Source organism: Artibeus jamaicensis, unplaced genomic scaffold (assembly GCF_021234435.1).
Source record: "Artibeus jamaicensis isolate MK-2021 breed Jamaican fruit bat unplaced genomic scaffold, CSHL_Jam_final contig_482, whole genome shotgun sequence".
Classification (NCBI taxonomy): Eukaryota; Metazoa; Chordata; class Mammalia; order Chiroptera; family Phyllostomidae; genus Artibeus; species Artibeus jamaicensis.
In genome coordinates, this window is record NW_026521857.1 from 15,112,359 (window position 1) to 15,133,052 (window position 20,694).

Sequence of the window (20,694 nt, forward strand, 5' to 3'; positions counted from 1 at the left end):
CTCATTTCCTGATGGGCACTTGGGCTGTTTACAACTCTAAGCTATTGTAAATAGCACTACTGTGAACATAACAGTGCACAGGTTCCACTGAATTGGTGTTTCAGGATTCTTGGAGTGTATTCCCAGCAGTGGAATTGCTGGATCAGAAGGCAATTTGTTTTCCATTTTTAGTTTTTTGAGGAAACTCCATACTGTTTTTCACAGTGGCTTCATCTGTCTGCATTCTGACGAACAGTGCACGAGGGTTCCCCTTTCTCCACATCCTTCTTAGCGCTTGTTTGTTGATTTATTAATGAGAGCCATTCTGACAGGTGAGGTGATAACTCACTGTGGTTTTAATTTGCATCTCTCTGATGGTTAGTGATGTTGAACATCCTTTCATATGCCTATGGGCCCTCTGTATGTCCCCCTTGGAGAAATATGTATCCAAGTCTTTTGCCCATTTTTTAATTGGGTTGTCTTCCTGGTGTTGAGTCATATGAGTTACTTATATACTTTGGAGATTAAACCCTTGTCCCATGTATCACTGGCAAATGTTCTTCCGTACAGTTGGCTCCTTTTTCATTTTGATGATGGTTTCTGTCCAGAAACTTCTTAATTTGATGTAGTTCCATTCGTTTATTTTTTTCTTTATTTCCCTTGCCCTAGATAGGGGTGCCCAACCTGTGGGCCACAGGTCACATGTGGCTCAGGATGTCTATGAATGCAGCCAAACACAAAATCATAAATTTACTTAAAACATTGAGATTGTTTTGTGATTACAGGTCACAATGTATTTAATGTGTGGTCCAAGACAACTCGTCTTCTTCCAGTGTGGCCCAGAGACACCAAAAGGTTGCACAGCCTTGCTAGGATATATTATCGGCAAAAATATTGCTACATGGGGTGTCTGAAATTTTACTGCCTTTGTTTTCTGGTAGGATTTTTATGATATCACAACTTACATTCATGTCTTTTATCCATTTTGTTTATTCTGGTGTATGGTGTGAAAGTTGGTGGTCTAGTTTCATTTTTTTGCACATGCCAGTTCAGATCTCCCAGTTCCATTTATCAGAGACTGTTTTTACTCCATTGTATGCTCGTGTTCCATTGATCTATGTGTCTGTTCCTATGTCACTCCCTGATGGTCTTGATTACAGTGGTCTTGTAGTAGTTTAATATCAGGTATTGTGATTCCTCCAACTTCATTCTTCTTTCTCAGGATTGCTGAAGCTATTTGGGGTCTTTTTTGGCTCCATATAAATTTTGGGAGTATTTGTTCTAGATCTGTGAAATCTGCCATTGGTATTTTAATAGGGATTGCATTAAATCTATTGATTGCTTTGTGTGGTATGGGCATATTAATCATGTTAATTATTCCAACCCATGAACAGAGTATACTCCCCCAATTTTTTGTATCTTCCTTAATTTCTCTCTTCAGTGTTCTATAGTTTTCCAAGTACAAGTCTTTTACCTCCTTAGTTAATTTTATTCCTCGGTACTTCATTTTCTTGTTGCTATAGTAAATGGGATGTTAAGTTTCTGATAATTCATTGTTGGTGTACAAGAATGCCATCAATCTCTCTGAATGCTGATTTTGTATCCCATTAATTCACTGAATTCACTTAAATCAGATTGAGTCAAGTGGAAATTCTAGATCATGTGGTAAACTTATATTTAACTTAGGAAACCCCCACTGTTTTCCAAAGTGGCTGCACCATTTTATATTCCCACCAGCAATGCGTTAAGGCTCCAATTTCTCCACATCTCACCAACACTATTTGTCCTTTTATTATATTCATCCTAGTGGGTGTGAAGAGGTATCTAATTTTGGTTTTAACTTGCATTCCCTAATGACTAGTGATGGTGAGGATCTTTACATATGCTAATCCACTTGTTATCTTCTTTGCTGAAACGTCTATTCAAATTTTGGCATTTAAAAAATTGAGTTGTCTTTTAAGAATTCTTAATATGTGCATATTCTGGACTTGTCTTTTCATAAAATATGATTTGAAAATATTTTTCTCGGTCTGTGGTTTATCATTTTCTGAATGATTTTTTTAAGTGTACAAGTTTTAAATTTTGATAAAGTCCAACTTAGTTTCCTTTATGAATTGCACTTTTGGGATCTTATCTAGAACTCTTTTCCTAAACCAAGGCCATGTAGGTTTTTTCCTGCTCTAAAAGTTTTATAGTTTCAGCTCTTATATTTAGGTTTCTGATCCACTTTGAATTTATTTTTGCACATGGTAGGTGCTAAGGGTCTACATTCATCTATTTCGAATCTGATATCCAAAGTCCCAGCACCTTAGGAAAAAAAATCAATTGACCATAAATATGAAGGCTTCTAGACTGATTTTGTGCCACTGATCTTTGTCTGTATTTATATCACTGTCACAGTGTCTTGATTACTGTCGCTGTGTATAAGTTTTTGAAATCAGGAACTGTTCATTTTTAGAACTGTTTTAGCTATTCTGGATCCTTTGCAAATTCCTAGAAATTCTAGAATCATCTTGCCAATTTTTCAAAAATTTGCTGGGGTTTTGACAGGGTTTGTATCAATCTATAGATCATTTTGGGGACAACTGCTATCTTAAGATTGACCTAATTCATGAACATGGAATAGCTCTATCTTTAATTTCTCTACTGTATTTACAGTTTTCATTGTGCAAGTCTTATACTTCCTTTGTTAAATTTCTTCTTAAGTATTTAATTTTGGTGGTATTGTGGATGAAACTGTTTTCTTTATTTCATTTTTGGGCTTTTCCTTGCTAGTATACAAAACCACAATTGATTTTTGTATAGTGATGTTGTAGCCTGTGACCTTACAGAGCTTTTGGATTCCTGTTTGTTGAGTTGCTCACTGTACCAGGCTGCATTCTGGCCTTTTTCTGTGGCTGGCCTTTTAGTAGCTATCATTTCTTCCCGTGTCCAAGAGTATAGATCTGATTGTTTTTGTCCCTGCAATAAAGCTGACCAAATTGTCTGAGGCCCCCTTAATCATCTACAGGGGCCTGCTAACTTGCATGCTTCAAAATACATGTTGAAAAAGCTGTGTAAATTCTAGAGTCTTCTTTTTAAAAAAAATTTCCTTGAGTCCAGAAAGTTCTGGGAAACTCCTGTTTTGGACTTGTGAGATTAAACACAATACACTACAGTCAGCTTCTTTAAAAGAATGACTAGATTTCCACAGGGCTTCAACTTTGATTGCATTTATTGACCTCTTTACTATTTCTTCAGAATCTAGAGTTTAGAGTATGATGACAAAATAGGACTTTAAAAAAATTTTTGTCAAGTGATCTGATAGCTGGAATCATGTAGAAAAAAAATAAAAGGCCATCATATTTTCTTGAATATTCATTTAAGACTTCAATTTTTATTTTCAAATAAAAATACTATGTCTTATAGCCAGGGATACAAGGACTTGGTTATCCTTGTTGGAATAATGATTCTCCTCTATCTGGGAGGTCACTGTACAGTTAGGGACTAGGAGGCAGGGAGTTGACATCTATGAAGGTAGACGTTTTGCTCAGAATAAAGCTAGTTGTCAGTCACCAACAGACAATTATTGTGGCTAGAGTTCCAGAAATGGTGTATAGAAATTCATTTTCTATTCATTCTTCATGGATTATACCTGTGAAGTAAAAAAAAGAACAGTCTGAATAAGCACCTAAAGTACTTTACCAGCTTTTGGAAATACTGACTCTTCCCAATATACAGTCAATTTTTCCTATGTAGCAATAATGGTTTGGATGAAACGGACCCCTGTTCATATACAGCTTGAGGGGTAGGCTTTGATGGGTCAGCTCACAGCATTCCCGTAGCCATGTGGATTGGTTCAGGGGTGCCCTGAATTAGTGTGAAGTTCAAGATTCTCACTTGGACAGTGTCATATGCTATATTATAGTGAGGCAAAAGCAGGTTTACAGCTGTGATTATGCAAAACGAGTTTATTCTTGTATTACTTATTAAATACTGCATTATTTTCCATATGAACAACTGTAAACCTACTTTTGCCCCACCATGTATAAAGCTGGGACCTACAGTGGACAGCTTCTAAGATGGCACCTAATGATCTTTGACTCTTGGTATTCATGCCCTTATACAATCCTTGCATCGTAAGTCCGGGCTAGACCTAGTGATTAATTTGTAACTAGTCATGCAATGTAGTAAAAGTGATGGGATGTCACTTTTGAGATTAGTTACAAAGAGTGTGTTTCCATCTCGGGTACTGTCTCACTTGCTCACTCTGAGGGAAGGCACATGCCAAGTTGTGGGGTGCACTATGGAGAGACCCATAGCAAGGAGCTGTAAGAGGTCTCTAGAAAATGCCTTGAGTTCAACAACCTGCAGGAACTAAAACCATCAACAACCACATGAATGAGCTTGGAGAATGGGATCTTCTGCCAGTTGGGCCTTTAGATGACATCATAGCCGTGGCAGATAGCTTAACTGCAACCTCATGAGGGACTCGGAGCCAGAGGCCCTAAGCTCGACTACATCTAGATTCCTGACTCAGAAAAAAATGAGATAAATGCCTGTTGTTTTAAGCCACTGAGTTTTCGAGTAACTTGTTAAGTAACAAAAGATGACTAATATATCACAAGAAAAAATAGTTTGAGCTGGATTTTTTTCCTGCTATTAGCAACTGAAAGCATATTCATATACTAGCTAGTAGTAATTTAATCTTGAAAAGGTTATTAAACATTAAAATCTTTATATTCAAATGAACTTACACCTTAAAAAGCTCATGCAAACAGAAAAAGAAATCCATCCACCTACTCACAACCATCTCTATTCTTTGTATGAAAAATAAGGTAATAAGACCTCATTCACTAAGAATTCCTCTCAGAAGAAATTTTACAGGCCAGAAGAGAGTGGCATAATATATTTAAAGTGTTGAAAGAAGTAAACTACAACCTAGAACACTATTCCCAGCAAGGTGCTAATTCAGAATTGAGGGGTAGTTTCCCAGACAAGCAAAAATGAATGGAATTCATTACTATTAACCCAGCTATAAGTGTTAAAGGACTTTCTTTAAGCAGAAAACAAAGGCCATAACAAGAAAAAAATTCACAGGCAAAAATAAAAATATAAGACACACCAAACCAGCCATTTAAAAAGCCAGTAGGAAGACAAAAATAGCAAAGTTAACTATAATAAATAAGGAATACACAAAACAAAGATTTAAAACACGACATCATAAACATAGAGCATGGGGGAGAATAAAAATGTTGTACTTTCACACGACTCCATACCAGGAAGACAAACAATCCAATTTAAAAAGTGGGCACAGAACTTGAACAGACATTTCTCCAAGGAAGAGAGAGGGCCCAGAGACATATGAAAGGATGCTCAGCATCACTAGCCATCAGAGAGATGCAAATTAAAACCACAATGATACCAATTCACACCAGTCAGAATGGCCATCATAAATTAACAGATAACAAGTGCTGGTGAGGTTGTAGAGAAGGGAACCCTAGTGCACTGCTGGTGGGAATGAGGACTGGTGCAGCCACTGTGGAAAACAGTATGGAAGTTCCTCAGAAAACTAAAGATGGAACTGCCTTTTGATCTAGCAATTCCACTGCTGGGATTATACCCTAAGAATCCCGAAACACCAATTCAGCAGACTCTATGCACCTCTATGTTCATAGCAGCATTATTTACAATAGCTAAGTGCTGGAAGCAGCCTCAGTGCCCATTAGTAAATGAATGGATCAAAAAACTGTGGTACATTTATACAATGGAATTCTATGCAGCAGAAAGAAAGAAGGAACTCCCACCCTTTACAACAGCATGGATGGAACTGGAGAGTGTTATGCTAAGTGTAATAAGCCAAGCAGTGAAAGACAAATACCATATGATATCATAATCAACAAACAAGCAAAAGAACCACAGACATGGAATTAAAGAACAAACTGACAGGGACCAGAGGAGAGGTGGGAGGAGGTCTCACAGGGGAAGAAGGGGAACACGTACAAAGGACCCAGGGACCAAGACAATGGGGTGAAGACTGTCTTCGGGACCAGGGGTTGGATGGAGCATGAGACAGCAATGGGAGAAAAATTGAGGGGGACAACTGTAACTGAAAAACAACATAAAAAAATAAAAATTTTTAATGCATTTGAACATAAATACTTATCAGTTTAAAACAGACTGTTATAGGTGGATATATGAACCTCATAGTAACCACAAACCAAAAAACTAGGTTTCTTACTCTTTTCTGTGTGTAAACAAAATGCTAAAAAGACAGCAAGCTACAAGGGAAGAGATCAAGAAAAGAACTACAGAAACAAACAAAACAACAAGTACATACCAATCTATAATTACTTTAAACATAAGTGGACTAATTGCTCCAATGGACTAATTGCTCCAATCAAAAGACTGAACTAGTTTTGAGAAGAATGTTATCAGTATAACTAGAGTGGCTAAAAGGATAAAAAAACAAACAAACCTAACTATATGCTGCTATAAGAGACTGACTTCAAATTGAAAGACACCTAGAGACTTAAAGTGAATGGGTGGACAAAGACATTCCATGCAAATAGAAATGAAAAGAAAGCTGGGGTAGCGATACTCATGAGACACAATAGTTTAAAACAAAGACTGTAAAAAGAAACAAATGAGAGCATTATATGAAGGGCCATTCCAACAACAGGACAGAAAAAATTGTAGACATCTATGCACCCAACATAGGAGCACCTAAATACATAAAGCAACTATAACAGATATAAAGGGAGAAATGGACAGTGATACAACAGTAGGTGGGGACTTGAACATCCCACTTATATCAATGGTATGTCACTCAGACAGAAATTCAATAAGAAAACATCACATTAGATCAGATCTATGTAAACAGATATTTCTAGAACATTTCACCCCCCCAAACGCACAATATACATGCTTTTCAAATGTACACAGAACAACTTCCAAGACTTATCACATATTAGGCCACAAAGCAAGTATCAATAAATTCAAGAAAACAGACCAGGGAGGGAGGTGGGGAACACAGGGCGGGGTAGGCTGGGATGGGAGAAATAAACAGAAAACTATTTGAAAAGTAACTAAATAAAAAAAAAGTGGAAAAAAAAAGACCAATGCAAGCCTATTTCCCTACTACAACAGTGTGACAGTAGAAATCAACCATAAAAGTAAAACTGGAAAAAACACAAACATGGGGAGACTAAACAATGTGCTACTCAACAACCAGTGATCCAAATAAAATCAAACAGGAAATCAAAAAATACCTTGAGCCAAATGGAAAACACAACTTTCCAAAATCAATGGGATGTAGCAAAAGAAGTTCTAAGAGGGAAGCTCACAGCTACACAGACCTATCTCAAGAAACAATAAGAATCCCAAATAAATAACCTAACATTACACCTGAAGGAACCAGAAAAATAAGAAAAGACCAAAAAAGCTAAGTTCTTGTTATTTGAAAAAATAAACAAAATTGGCAAACCTTTATCCAGACTCATCAAGAAAAAAAAAGAGGGACCAAATAAATAAAATCGGAAATGAGAATGGAGAAGTGACAACTGATACTACAGAAATTCGAAGGAGATCATTAAAGAATACTATGAACAATATATGTTAACAAATTGGAGAACCTAGGAGAAATGGATAAACTTTTAGAAATATATAGTCCTTCTGAGATGGAACCAGGAAGAAACAGAAAATCTGACTAGACCAACTGCTAACTTACAACAAACTAGGTCCAGGACCAGATGGTGTCACAGGTGAATTCTATAAAAAATTTCGAGAATTAATACCTATCCTTTTCAAACTATTCTAAAAAAATTGAAGAGGAACACTTCCAAACTCATTGTATGAAGCCAGCATTACCCTAATAATAAAATCAGAAAAAGACACTATTGCAAAAAAATTTTCAGGCCTAAATATACCTGATAACATAGATGCAAAAAGTCTCAACAAAATATTAGCAAATTGAACTCAAAATACATTACAAAGATCATACACCATAAAGTGGGATTTATTCTAGAGGTGCAAGGCTGGTTCAATATCTCCAAGTCAATCAACATGATACACCACACCAACAAAACCAAACATAAAAATCATATGATCATTTCGAAGATGCAAAAAAAAGCATTTGACAAAACTCAACATCCATTTATGATTAAAACTCTCAACAAAGTGGGTATAGAGGGAACATACCTCAACATGATAAAGGCTACATATGACACACCCATAGCTAACATCATCCTCAATGGTAAAACCCTGAAAACTTTTTCTCTAAGATCAGGAACAAGGCAAGGATGCCCACTTGTTGTAGACCACTCTGCCTGATTTTAGGAATTGTATCTCTACCCCTTGTAGCTAAGGGCGAGAGACAACCTCTGGAATGCCAGCCACAGGAGACAAAGCCTGTCTCTGGTAGCAAACGCTGCCTCAGTTCCTCTCCCTGCCCCCAAAGCTTGGTTGGAAGTCAATGACGGGTAAGACCCCTCACAGTGGGGGGCAACCTAAGCCAGACTCGATCACTTGGGAGGCCTTCATGGAAGGACTCGGGGGGCTGCAACAGAGAGCAATGGACTCTCGCCCCCCAGCTTTGTCAAAGCCAGAGTCCCCATGTTCTCTGGGAGAAGCGCTTCCTGGCTCTAATCCCCTTAAGCCTGAATACCTGTTGGGGAGAGGTGCAGCTCCTTGCCTGGCCAGAGCATGCCCTGGGGAAAAATCTGGTACCACAAAGACTTGCTGATAAGCCTGTGAAATCTGCTCTGCTAAGAGTGCTTTCGTTCATATGATAAGGGTCCGAGAGGAAATGAGTATGTCTCCCAAAGTTTCTGCAACTCTCTTCCTGACAGACACTGACTCAGATCTCTTTGTAATGTTATCTACTGTTTGATCCTTGCTGCCCTGTATTCCTGTGTATCACAACCCAATAAAAGGCTATGGAAGAAGGTGCTCGAGGCCTTTTTCTCCCCAGAGAAACGCCATAGCCCACGCCTCCATCCGCAAACAGATCCAGTATGTGGCACGGGGGGGGGGGACCTCGAGAAAGTAGTCACCCCCACACCCACTACTTTTATTCAATATAGTATTGGAAGTTCTAGTCATAGCAACCAGTCAAGAAAAAGAAAAAAAAGGCATTCATTTGGAAAGGAAGAAGTAAACTACCATTGTTTGCAGATGACATGCTACCCTAATGATCTCACCAAAAATCTACTGGAATAAATAAATTGAGTAAAGTAGGATATAAAATTAGTATGCATAAATCTATTACATTTCTATAGACTAATAACAATCAGGAGAAATTAAGAAAAACAATCTCATGTACAAATGCATCAGGAATAGTAAGATACCAAAGAATAAAATTAACCAAGGAGGTAAAAGACCTGTACACTGAAAACTATAAAATATTGAAGAAATTGAAGAGGACACACACAAAAAAATTGAAGGATATACCATTCCCAGGGATTGGAAGGGTTAATATCATTAGAATGTCCATACTGCCCAAAGGAATCTACTGATTCAATGCAGTCTCTATCAAAATAGCAATGACATTTTTTTCAGGACTAGAACAATAATCCTAAAATTTAAATGGAACCATAAAAGACCCCCAATAGCCAAAACAATCTTGAGAAAGAAGAACACAGTTGAAATATCCTACTCCCTGATTTCAAACTATATTACAAAGCTGTAATTACCAAAATATTGTAATACTGGCGCAAAAACAGATACATAGGACTTCCGCCAAGATGGAGGCGTAGGTGGAGACGCTGTGCCTTCTCACACAACCAAGTTTAAAGACAACAAAGTTTTAATAAAACGAATATGCAGCCATAACACAGAAAATTAAACTACCAAAACAAGGAACCCTTCAACTAGACCAGTAAGAGGGGCGGAGCCAGTGGCTGGCAGAGCGGGGTTGCACAGGAAAACTCAGCCAGACCGACCCAAACTGCCCGGTCAGCTGTTGGCGAATCCCCAGGTGTGAGGTTGTGATGGTGCAATGGGCAGACCCAGTGGGGGCGCAAGGCAGCAGGCTGACTGCAGTCACACATTCGAGTGCAGATAAGCCAGCGAAGGAGTGAGCAGCGAGACAGACTGTGCAGCCCCCAGCGGTGGGAAGCAGCAGAGGGGACCGCCATTACCCACCTCTGATTCCGCCCCCACATACAGCGTCACAACCCCAGCCACCTGGGTGGCCCCGCCCTGGTGAACAAATAAGTCTCCTCCCCTCATGCATAACAGGTGTGAACAGACCAAACGCGGCTCAAGAAGAACTCAAAGTCCCAGAGCCCATAAATCTAAGCAACCAAGAGATAGCCAAACTTTCAGATGCACAGTTCAAAACATTGGTGATCAGGATGCTCACAGAACTGCTTGATTTTAGTCACAAATTAGAGAAACAAATGAAGGCTAAACTAATTGAAATGAAGGGAAATGCACAGGAAACCAATAGTAATGGAAAGGAAACTGGGACTCAAATCAAGGGAGTGGACCAGAAAGAAGAAAAAAATGACCAAACAGAAAAGAATGAAGAAACAAGAATTCAAAAAAATGAGAGACTTAGGAACCTCCAGGACATCTTTAAACATTCCAACATCCAAATTATAGGGGTATCAGAAGGGGAAGAAGAACAGCCACCAGTGGAAAGCTTATTTGAACAAATAATAAAGGAGAACTTCCCCAATCTGGCAAAGGCAACAGACTTGCAGGAAATCCAGGAAGCTCAGAGAGTCCCAAAGAAGTTGGACCCAAGAAGGAACACACCAAGGCACATCATCATTACATTACCCAAGATTAAAATGAAGGAGAGAATCCTGGAAGCAGCAAGAGATAAGGGGACAGTCACCTACAAAGGAGTTCCCATCAGACTGTCAGCAGATTTCTCAAGAGACCTTCCAGGCAAGAAGGGGCTGGAAAGAAGTATTCCAAGTCATGAAAGGCAAGGGCCTACATCCAAGATTGCTTTAACCAGCAAAGCTTTCATTTAGAATGGAAGGGCAGATAAAGTGCTTCTCAGATAAGATCAAATTCAAGGAGTTCATCATCACCACGCCCTTATTATATGAAACGTTAAAGGGACTTACCTAAGAAGAAGAAGATAAAAAATATGGACAGTGAAAGGACAGCAAACTCACAGTTATTAACAACCACATCTAAAACAAAAGCAAACTAAGAGGACAGCTAGATCAGGAGCAGAACCATAGAAATGAAGATCACATGAAGGGTTAGCAACAGGGGAGTGGGAGAAGGAGAAGGGACAGAAAATGAGTAGCATAGACCGTAGATAGAAAATAGATAGGGGAGAGGATAAGAATAGTAGGGGAAATACAGAATCTAAAAAACTTGAGACACGTGGTCATGAACTAAAGGGGGGGGGGGAATGGTGGGGAGGGGGTGTGCAGGGTGGAGGGGATTGAAGGGGAGAAACAGAACAAATGTAATGGCATAATCAATAAAATAAATAAAAATAAAACAACAACAAAAAATATCTTTTTGGCTATGTCTCCTCAGTCAAGGGAAACAAAACAAAAATAAATAGGACCTCATCAAACTAAAAACTTATGAGCAGTGAAGGAAACCAACAAAATGGAGAGATAACTTACTGAATGGGAGAAGATACTCACAAATGACATGTACAATATAATTAATATTCAAAATACATAAGGAACTCATATAACTCAACATCAAAAAACCTCCCAAAAACAACCTGATTAAAAATATGAACAAAATATCTGAATAGACTCCAAAGAGTACATACTGATTACCAGCAGAAATATAAAAAGGTGCTCAACATCAATAATTATCAGGGGAATACAAATCAAAACCACAATGAGATTCCAATTCACACCCATCAGAATGACTGTCATCAAAACGTCAACAAGTGTTGCAGAGGATGTGGAGAAAAGGGGACCCTCGTGCACTACTGGTGGGCCTGTAAACCAGTGCAGGTACTGTGAAACATGGTATGGGAATTCCTCAAGAAACTAGAAACAGAACTGCCATACAAGCCAATAATTTCACTTTTAGGAATTTATCCGGAAAAAAAAACCCCAAATACTAATCTGAAAAGATATAATCGCCCTTATAATCATTACGGCATTATTTACAATAGCCAAGGAAGCAACCTCGGTATCAATTGATAGATGAATGGAAATGGATAAAGGTGGTGGGCATAGACACACAGTGTAATATTACTTGGCCATTAAAAAAATGAAGTCTTGCCATTTGCAACAACATGGATGGGCATGGAAAATATTACACTAAGTGAAATAAGTCAGAAAAAGACAAATACTATATGAATTCCCTTACATGTGGAATCTAAAAAGCAAAATAATGGAACAAACAAACAAAAAACCAGATTCATAGATATGGAGAATGAACTGATGGTGGCAGAGGGGAGAAGGCAGGGGAATTTGTAAAAAAAGGGAAATAGGATACAAACTTCCAGTCATAAAATAAATAAGCCACGGCCCTGACTGGTGTTGCTCCGCAGGGTGAGCATTGCCCTGCCAACCGAAAGGCTGCCAGTCTGACTCCCCGTCGGGGCACGAGTCTAAGCTGCAGGCTGGGGGCATGTGAGGCAACTGATGGATGGTTCTCTCCATTTCTCCTTCTCTTTCCCTATATCTAAAACTAAATAAATAAAATTTCTAAAAAATTATTAAAATACGCAAGTTACGGAGATGTAGCATACAGCACAGGGAACACAGTCATGATGCTGTAATAACCTGGCATGGTGACAGATGGCTACTAGACACAGTGTGGTGATTACATCTGAAGGCATATAAATGTTCGGTCATTACAGTGTACACCCGAAACTAATACATTATTGTACGCCAACTCAACTTTGATAAAACATTAAAAAAAAATTATTTGACCACTTGAGAGTATGTGAAATACGCAGCAAGGAGAGGAAGAAATGAGTTACAATTAAAACAGGATGGGGGGTACATTCTGAGGAGCAGTTCTGAAAGAGTTAAGGACTTGGGGTAGTTAGGGCAGGGCTATGAATCTGGGAGCAGGGTCAGGATTCACCAGGGCCAGACTTGTAAACTCAACCTGCTTATCTGTACAGGGATTAACAGGGTATTGGCTGGGTTGGGGATGATTTCCTTGAGGAGGGAAGTAGGATGAGGATGTTCTCAACTACTGCAGTAGTTGGGTGGAAGTTGAGTAGGTGAAATATCCTACTCCCTGATTTCCTGGGAAGAAGCTTACCAGATGGAACATGGGGGATGTCTAAGTTTGAGTATGAAGGTAATAGTGGCAGTTTCCTGGATTGCAAGAACCAGAATTAACTGCAGTAAACCTACACAGGAGGAATAACAATAAGCATGGGGCACAGAGCAACAAGAGCGGACAGGAGGCAGTGGGGTGGCTGAGAACTAAGGGATGCCATGTTCTCTCTCCCTTAGCAAGCTAAGGGCATTTTGAGGTCTGTACTTGGTTTTTTAAATTCCAAAATAAAAAAAGAATTAAAACAGGCAGCAAATGAGAAACAAAGAAAAACACAATCCAACTCACCTCTCTGGTTAACAGCCGGTTTAAATATGATGGTTAAATTTTCAAGGTCTTCGTTCTTTAAATGCAATTCTTCAAGCAGGGTGGCTATAAACTGTGTAAACACCATATTTTCTTGAGAATGTTTCTGAATGCCAAGAATCGGGGTCAATCTGAAACAACCAAAAATATTAAATACATATCCACGGAATGGGAAGGACTTAAGGGCTTCTGTCTTCAACAGGCATAGGGGGTTTTGCCTTGGCAGGGAGATGAGGTTTCTCTGATCCAACAACATTCCCAGAGAGAGGCTTTACTAATAAAAGCAGAAGAGAAAAAAAATGGAAAGATCAAACATACTGTTAAGTGTAGAAAGAAGCCTAAACACCTGAATCTGTAACGTGTTCTTCATCATGCCAGCAAAAACTACCAAAATTCTGCTCAGAAAATTAATGAAGTCTTTCCCCTTGGGGAAAGGAGATTTTGGAGAGAAGCTTAGAGCTTCTTAGAGAATTGCTTTAAAAACACAATGTATACTGAATGTCTGGATTATATTACCTGAAAAAAAAAGATTACTTTTTAAATGAAACCTTAACATTTTCATTTTTAAAACACTAAAGGACTTCCGCCAAGATGGAGAAGTAGGTGGAGGGTCCACCTCGCCTCTGTGCACAACCAAATCTAAGAACAACTATTTTTAACAGCAGTCACAACCAAGCCACACGGAAAATCGACAATACGGAGTCCAAAGGACAACTAGATACTTGGCTGGACCGGTACGAGGAGCGAGGCCAGAAGCAGAGCAGGTTAGCAAGAAAAAATTCCCGGGCGGTGCGGGGCGCGCAGGCAACCGAGGGCTGATCGCCAGCGAGCTGGCTGCTGGAGCGCACAGGGAATAGGCGCGGTGGGTCGCTCAGTCGCGCGCATTTACGTGCGGAGAAACCAGTGAGAAGGGAAACCCGCGCGGTGCAGCAGGCTCGCAAAATTAGGATCGGGTAAGCAAGCCCGAGGCGTTTGAGTGAGTGACTGGATGCGCTGGGCTAGCGGAGAGGACCGCCATCGCTCCCTCTCTGACCCCGCCCCCACACACAGCGTCACAAACCAGCGACCTGGGTCGCCCTGTCCTGGTAAACAACTAAGGCTTCGCTCCGCTCACTTAACAGCACGAATAGACCAAAAAAATGGCTCTAGGACAACTTAGAGCCCCAGAACCAATAGACCTAAGTGATGAAGAAATAGCCAGTCTTTCAGATGCACAGTTCAAAACACTGGTTATAAAGATCCTTACAGAACTGGTGGATTTTAGTCACAAATTAGAGAAACATATGGAAGCTAAATTAATTGAAATGAATGCTGATACAAAAGATACCAATAGTGATGGAAAAAAAATTGGGACTCAAATCAAGGGAGAGGACCAGACAGAAGAAAAAGATGATCAAGCAGAAAGGAATGAAGAAATAAGAATTCAGAAAAATGAGGAGAGGCTTGGGAACCTCCAGGACATCTTTAAACGCTCCAACATCCGAATTATAGGGGTACCAGAAGGGGGAAAGGCACAACCACCAGTTGAAAAATTATTTGAACAAATAATAAAGGAGAATTTCCCCAAGATGGCAAAGGAAATAGACTTCCGAGAGATCCAGGAAGCTCGGAGAGTCCCGAGGAAGTTGGACCCGGGAAGGAACACACCAAGGCACATCATAATTACATTAGCCAAGATTAAAATGAAGGAGAGAATCCTAGAAGCAGCAAGAGCTAAGGGGAAAGTCACCTACAAAGGAGTTCCCATCAGACTGTCAGCTGATTTCTCAAAAGAGACCTTACAGGCAAGAAGGGGCTGGACAGAGGTATTCCAAGTCATGAAAACCAAAGATCTACAACCAAGATTGCTCTACCCAGCAAAACTTTCATTTAGAATGGAAGGACAGATAAAGTGCTTCTCAGATAAGGTCAAATTCAAGGAGTTCATCATCACCAAGCCCTTACTATATGAAATGTTAAAGGGACTTACCTAAGAAAAAGAAGATAAAAGAGATGAACAGTGAAAGGACAAGCAAACTCACAGTTATTAACAACCACACCTAAAACAAAAGCAAACTAAGAGGATAGCTAGATCAGGAGCAGAACCATAGAAATGAAGATCACAGGGAGGGTTAGCAACAGGGGAGTGGGAGGAGGGGAAGGGGGGAGAAGGTACAGAAAATAAGTAGTATAGACAGTAGATAGAAAATAGGGGGAGGGTAAGCATAGTAGGGGAAATACAGAATCTAAAGAATTTGAGACACATGTTCATGAACTAAAGGGGGAAATGGTGGGGGAGGGGTATGCAGGGTGGTGGGGAAGGGAGGGGGGAATAGAGCAAATGTAATGGCATAATCAATAAAAAATAAATTAAAAAAAAATAAAACACTAAAGAGGTAAATTACATCTTATAAGGCACTTAATATAAATAAACCTTATTAGGAACACTCTGCTTTTTTCTCTAACCATTTCCAGCATATATTTAAAGACTGTGTACAATAATAGATTCTTAAAAGTAATTTACACTGAGATGTGATTAGTAAGCATGATTTTTTAAAAGGTGACTAATCTAATCACAAAGATTAAAGACCATTACTTTTCATAAATATTTTTATTTCCAGAGATCATGCTTTATAGAACCTCTGCATGTTACATTCCTGGAAAGCTTTTTGGGTAGGAAATTCTTTTTTTCCCAAGTAGTCTTACATCACGCACACAGCTCTTCCAGATGCTTATTTAATCTTGGTCATTGTCACTGGATACATCAAATATAGACAAAATAACTCTGATTTAAATCAATAAAGGTCAAGAAATCAGAGCAGAGCAATTCTGCAGCAGAGTGTGTGGAATGGGAAATGTTTTCTGAGAGACAGGTTTCATCCTGGCTTAGCCATTTCATACAGAAAGCAAAATTTAAAATCTGTCAGAATTGTCCAGAAGTGGCCAGGACGCAGAGGAGGTGGTAAATTCTCCACATACAGTATAGTGAAATCCAGAGTGCTACATGAAAAACCACTCTAATGTATTCTTCTCCCATCTCTCCTGCATTTCTTTAGAGTTAGAGGATGGAATACCAGGTTCTCAAACGTCACGAGCTTCGTCTGTGGTCACTTCTCAAAGGCAGTTCACACTGGGAAATAGGGCTGCCCAGCCTTCCAAGCCCAACCAGGGCACTTGGCTGAATGTAAGTGGTCGTGGCCAGATTTTTCCTGAGGCATCTTCGTACAGAGAAGGTGAAATCCAGAAGTCAACTCTGGCTTTTCCCCACGCTTAGGTAACATTAACATTGAAAACACCAAGTTGCTGCTTCCCCACAATAAGACCAAAGATACTGGGTATGGGAAAACATTGGCTAAAATAAAACCAAAAAGTCAGAAGAGGAAGATCAGATATATCAACTCCACGGAAGCCTAGCTTTTGTGTGTATTTAAAATGAATTTATGGAACACATCTTAGACAATCTCGGTTCAGGGAGAGTAATATTTGGTTTGTATATGAAAACAAAGTTTTCTCAATTATTTCTCCAAGTGCCATTAGGATGTTTTAAAACAACCCTCAAATTAGAAATGGTGACTACTAGACTTTTCTACCCATGTGCTCATGAGAGCAGAAAACTGAGAAGAGTTATAGAGAAACAGCTTGTAAGAGTTTTCCATCAATTGCCCTAGTGGGAAACTATTTCAGAAATACTAATACTTCTCTGGCAAACTTATGAGGATATATTTACTCTATAAATTGGTAAGTTCATTATAAGATGTGTTCAAATTTACCTAACACTTGTTTATAAAGAAAAACTAAGGTTAATAGGAAACTTTAGCTAGGATTTTAAAAAAAAGCAGCAATGCAATCCTTCTCCATGCTCCTGCCCCCAGCAAATAATGCTAATCGATCAGGTATTCTTTTCTTGATGAGCTCAGACCTGCTTCGAGAATCCTGTGAGCAACCACTTCAACTACTTTGTAGCTGACTCCTGAGATGAAACCTATTCACTTCTCAGCCTAACTGCGAGCCCCAGAACTGTCTCTACACAGTTCTCATGCATGATTTGCCCAAACAGTTGTTAGGACTTGGGGTAAGTTGAACATCAAAACCTTAGGATCTATATATAACATGGGACTATAAAAGTTATTACTGTAGCCCTGGCCAGTGGCTCAATTAGTTGGAGTGTCATTCCGTAAACTGAAAGGTCACAGGTTTGATCCGGTCAGGCACATCCCTAAGTTGTGGGTTCAGTCCCCGGTCCAGAGTGTCCAGGAGGCAACCTACCCTTGTTTCTCCCTCATGCTGTTGTTTCTCTCCCCCCTCTCTCCCTTCCTTCCCCCCTCTCTAGAATTGGTGAGTATGTCCTTGGGGGAGAATAAAAAACAGTTATTTCAAAATCCATGCAGGATACTATAGATGAACGGGTTTTCAAAAAATTAGTATGATAGCCTTTCTGGTGCTGATAACCTCCCCGTGACAACATGCCTCTCGCTAAGGATCTCCTTCCCTCTCCAGACGAGGAGAAGAGGAAAGACAAGAAAAACCACCTGGTGCGGAGCCCCAATTCCTACTCCATGGCCGTGAAGTGCCCAGGATGCTGTAAAATCAGCACCATCTTCAGCCAGCACAGATGGCAGTTTTATGTGTCAACTGCTCCACTGTCCTCTGTCAGCCCACGGGAGGAAAAGCAAGGCTGACAGCAGGCTGCTCCTTCAGACAGAAGCAGCACTGAAAGTGCCCTGAATCCATGAGTGGGGAAACATCCCAATGAACACATTTTGGAGTAAAAAAATCAGTTATGGTAATAAACATCAACTAACATTTACCATCTGCTACCTATAATTACTATGTACATGTTCTAAGCATGAATTACTGCCTTTAACTGTGCAGTGATATGGAGGGAGTATAGTTCTTGCTCCCATTTTTTGGATGAGGAAATGAAAGCACAAAAAGTTTTGAAGTACCTTCCTCCAGGTCACAAAGATAGTAAGTGGAATGTCGCTTTGCACCTTGGCAGTTTTCCTCAAAAGGCCCATGCTCCTGGCTAATATGCCAGCTTTCATTCTTTATAGGCTGCAGAGCACTCTCTAAGTTTCATCTTTACTTTACCTGGCTGAGCTCTCAACGAATATGCAGAAGGAGCAGAATGTTTTAAACCTGCTTTACAGAACTAAGGACAACAAATATGAACACGGTAAGTAACAGGTGGGAAGTGCTGAGAGAGAAACCGCACGTTTGGTGTTTGTTGGCAGAGGGGACTATCCGCCTGGGGGGGGGGGAGACTTCTGCAGCAAGTCAGCAAGCGGGTAAACAGCAATCCTGAGGCATCTGGAGCCAGGATTTCAAAGATGCACAAAGCTCTTCCAGATTTGTGGGCCAAATCGAGTTTGCCGCTTATTTTGTAGATAAAGCTTTGTTGAAAAACAGCCACCCCCACTTACATATATATTCTATGGCTGCTTTTGCACTACTAATATATAGCACAGTTGCAGAGTTGGGACTATAGGACCAGTAAAGCTGAAATATTGACGATCTGGCCCTTTTTAAGAAGTTTGCCAATCTTTATACTAGAAGACTATTATGCACTGATTTTAATTTAAAACAAATACTACAACAATGCTTCATATATTATTGTTCTGATGATGAAAGCAAATAAAGCAGGAGATGAGAAATCCAAAGAAACCATCCGGCTCTAGAATATTCTGGGTTTGGTCTGAGAAAGTATGGAAGAAACCAAAAATATTTCATAAAATCTTCCACCTGGAGAGAGAACTTTCCCTGGCTTACTCCACTCTAATCAGACTGACCAGCCTTGCTTCAGTTAAGCCAAAGTTTAGTCTGTCCCCACTTCAGGGACCGGCTGTTTTTTTTCTTGATGTTCTTCCCCCGGGTCTCTGCATGGTGAGCTCCTGCATGTGACTCAGTTTTGTTTAAATGTTACCACCTGAAATTGATCCTCACTCTTACCCCCTATTTATTTTGCTTTATTTGTTTACATAGTCCTTACTCTTGTCTAATTCTATTACCAGTTTGCTGATTTACTGTTTATCTCTGATCTAAAAGAAGGGGAATTTTCATGAGGGCCATGACTTGTTCACTGTATCGCTCATGCCTGGCACATTGCAGATGATCAATATTTACTTGTTGAACAAAGAAACAGCTTAAGCCCTGGCCAGGTGGTTGGAGTGTCACTCTGTACACCAAGAGGTTGTGGGTTCGATCCTTGTTGGGGGTGCATATCAAAGAAGACTGATTGATGTTTCTTACAGTGATGTCTCTCTCTCTCTTAAATCAATAAATATACCCTTGAGTAAGGATTAAAAAAAAAAAAAACAACTTAAGAGGCCACTTATTTATTGTACTTGCTAAAATGTCCCCCCCGCCCCCCCACAAAATTTTCCTCCTTCCCTTTTCAGAGACTGGAAGGGAAGACATTTTCTTGACTCCTCCTCCTGCTTGCACAGAGGGGCACCTTCCTGCCAGAGTGTTTCAGAACATCTGTCAGTGAGGTGAGATGAGCCTCAAACCCACCAGGTAGACCAAGCATTAAATCAAAACTTGTTCCTGCATTCCCTTCTCACTTCCACTTGTCCTGGATCTCAGTGTTGTTAGGGAAGTGCTCAGATTGGTCAAGAGTGAGCAGTGCTGTGCTAAGAGCCTCTGAACTGGCTCAGTTTACAGCTTCAATTCACTTCCAGTCCCGCAGAGGAAACTGTGGAGCAAGGGGTTGGCCCTGGAGTGGGTGCTCTGGTATGTTCCTCACGAAACAAAAATACTGTAGCCTCATAGGTGAAACATGAAAGGAGAAGAAATTCTTTTCACTTTAACTGTGATATTTACTTGGCTAAGAGAAAGAGCAATTTAGGGTATCCATGACACAACTAATATAGGTCTTTATTTCTGTGTATTTCTGGCTGTTTCTACTGTTCCTGTATGGGGTGTATTCTTATTTTTTTTTTTAGGTCAATGAAAGTAGCAGAATGTAGCCACAAAACAAGAACTCAGCTGTTTTTGGAATCTATATTTCCTTTCAGTTTCCTCCATCAACAGTTCAATAATCTAAGAAAAGAGATTCTAGATCCTTTCTTAATGTAGTGATTTGGTTCCTTTACACAGACTGCAAATAAACTACTTCTCTTGATGTGTAGCATGTTGCAATGATTAATAAACTTTAAATTCCAGACATTGTTCCTTATATATAATCTAAGTATCTCTTGCAGAATTTCATTTTCTCCT

The 20,694-nt window shown here is 39.7% G+C and overlaps 1 protein-coding gene, 1 long non-coding RNA gene and 1 pseudogene across 2 annotated transcripts in view; 2 read left to right on the top strand and 1 right to left on the bottom strand.

Moving 5' to 3' along the window:
• The window catches only part of LOC128627907 (uncharacterized), a 74,058-nt gene extending 57,328 nt beyond the window's left edge, over nt 1-16,730 (top strand). Inside the window, exon 3 of the long non-coding RNA XR_008392203.1 lies at nt 16,533-16,730. This is a non-coding gene — a long non-coding RNA (uncharacterized LOC128627907). The remainder of the gene's footprint in view (nt 1-16,532) is intronic.
• RPAP2 (RNA polymerase II associated protein 2) overlaps nt 3,336-20,694 on the bottom strand; it is a 105,755-nt gene continuing 88,396 nt past the window's right edge. Inside the window, exons 12-13 of the mRNA XM_037162049.2 lie at nt 13,480-13,628; nt 3,336-3,613 (exon numbers count right to left, since the gene is read on the bottom strand). Of these exons, the coding sequence (XP_037017944.2) occupies nt 3,594-3,613; nt 13,480-13,628 (169 nt within the window). The 3' untranslated portion in view covers nt 3,336-3,593. The remainder of the gene's footprint in view (nt 3,614-13,479; nt 13,629-20,694) is intronic.
• Nucleotides 17,932-18,510, top strand: LOC119061480 (40S ribosomal protein S27-like; annotated as a pseudogene).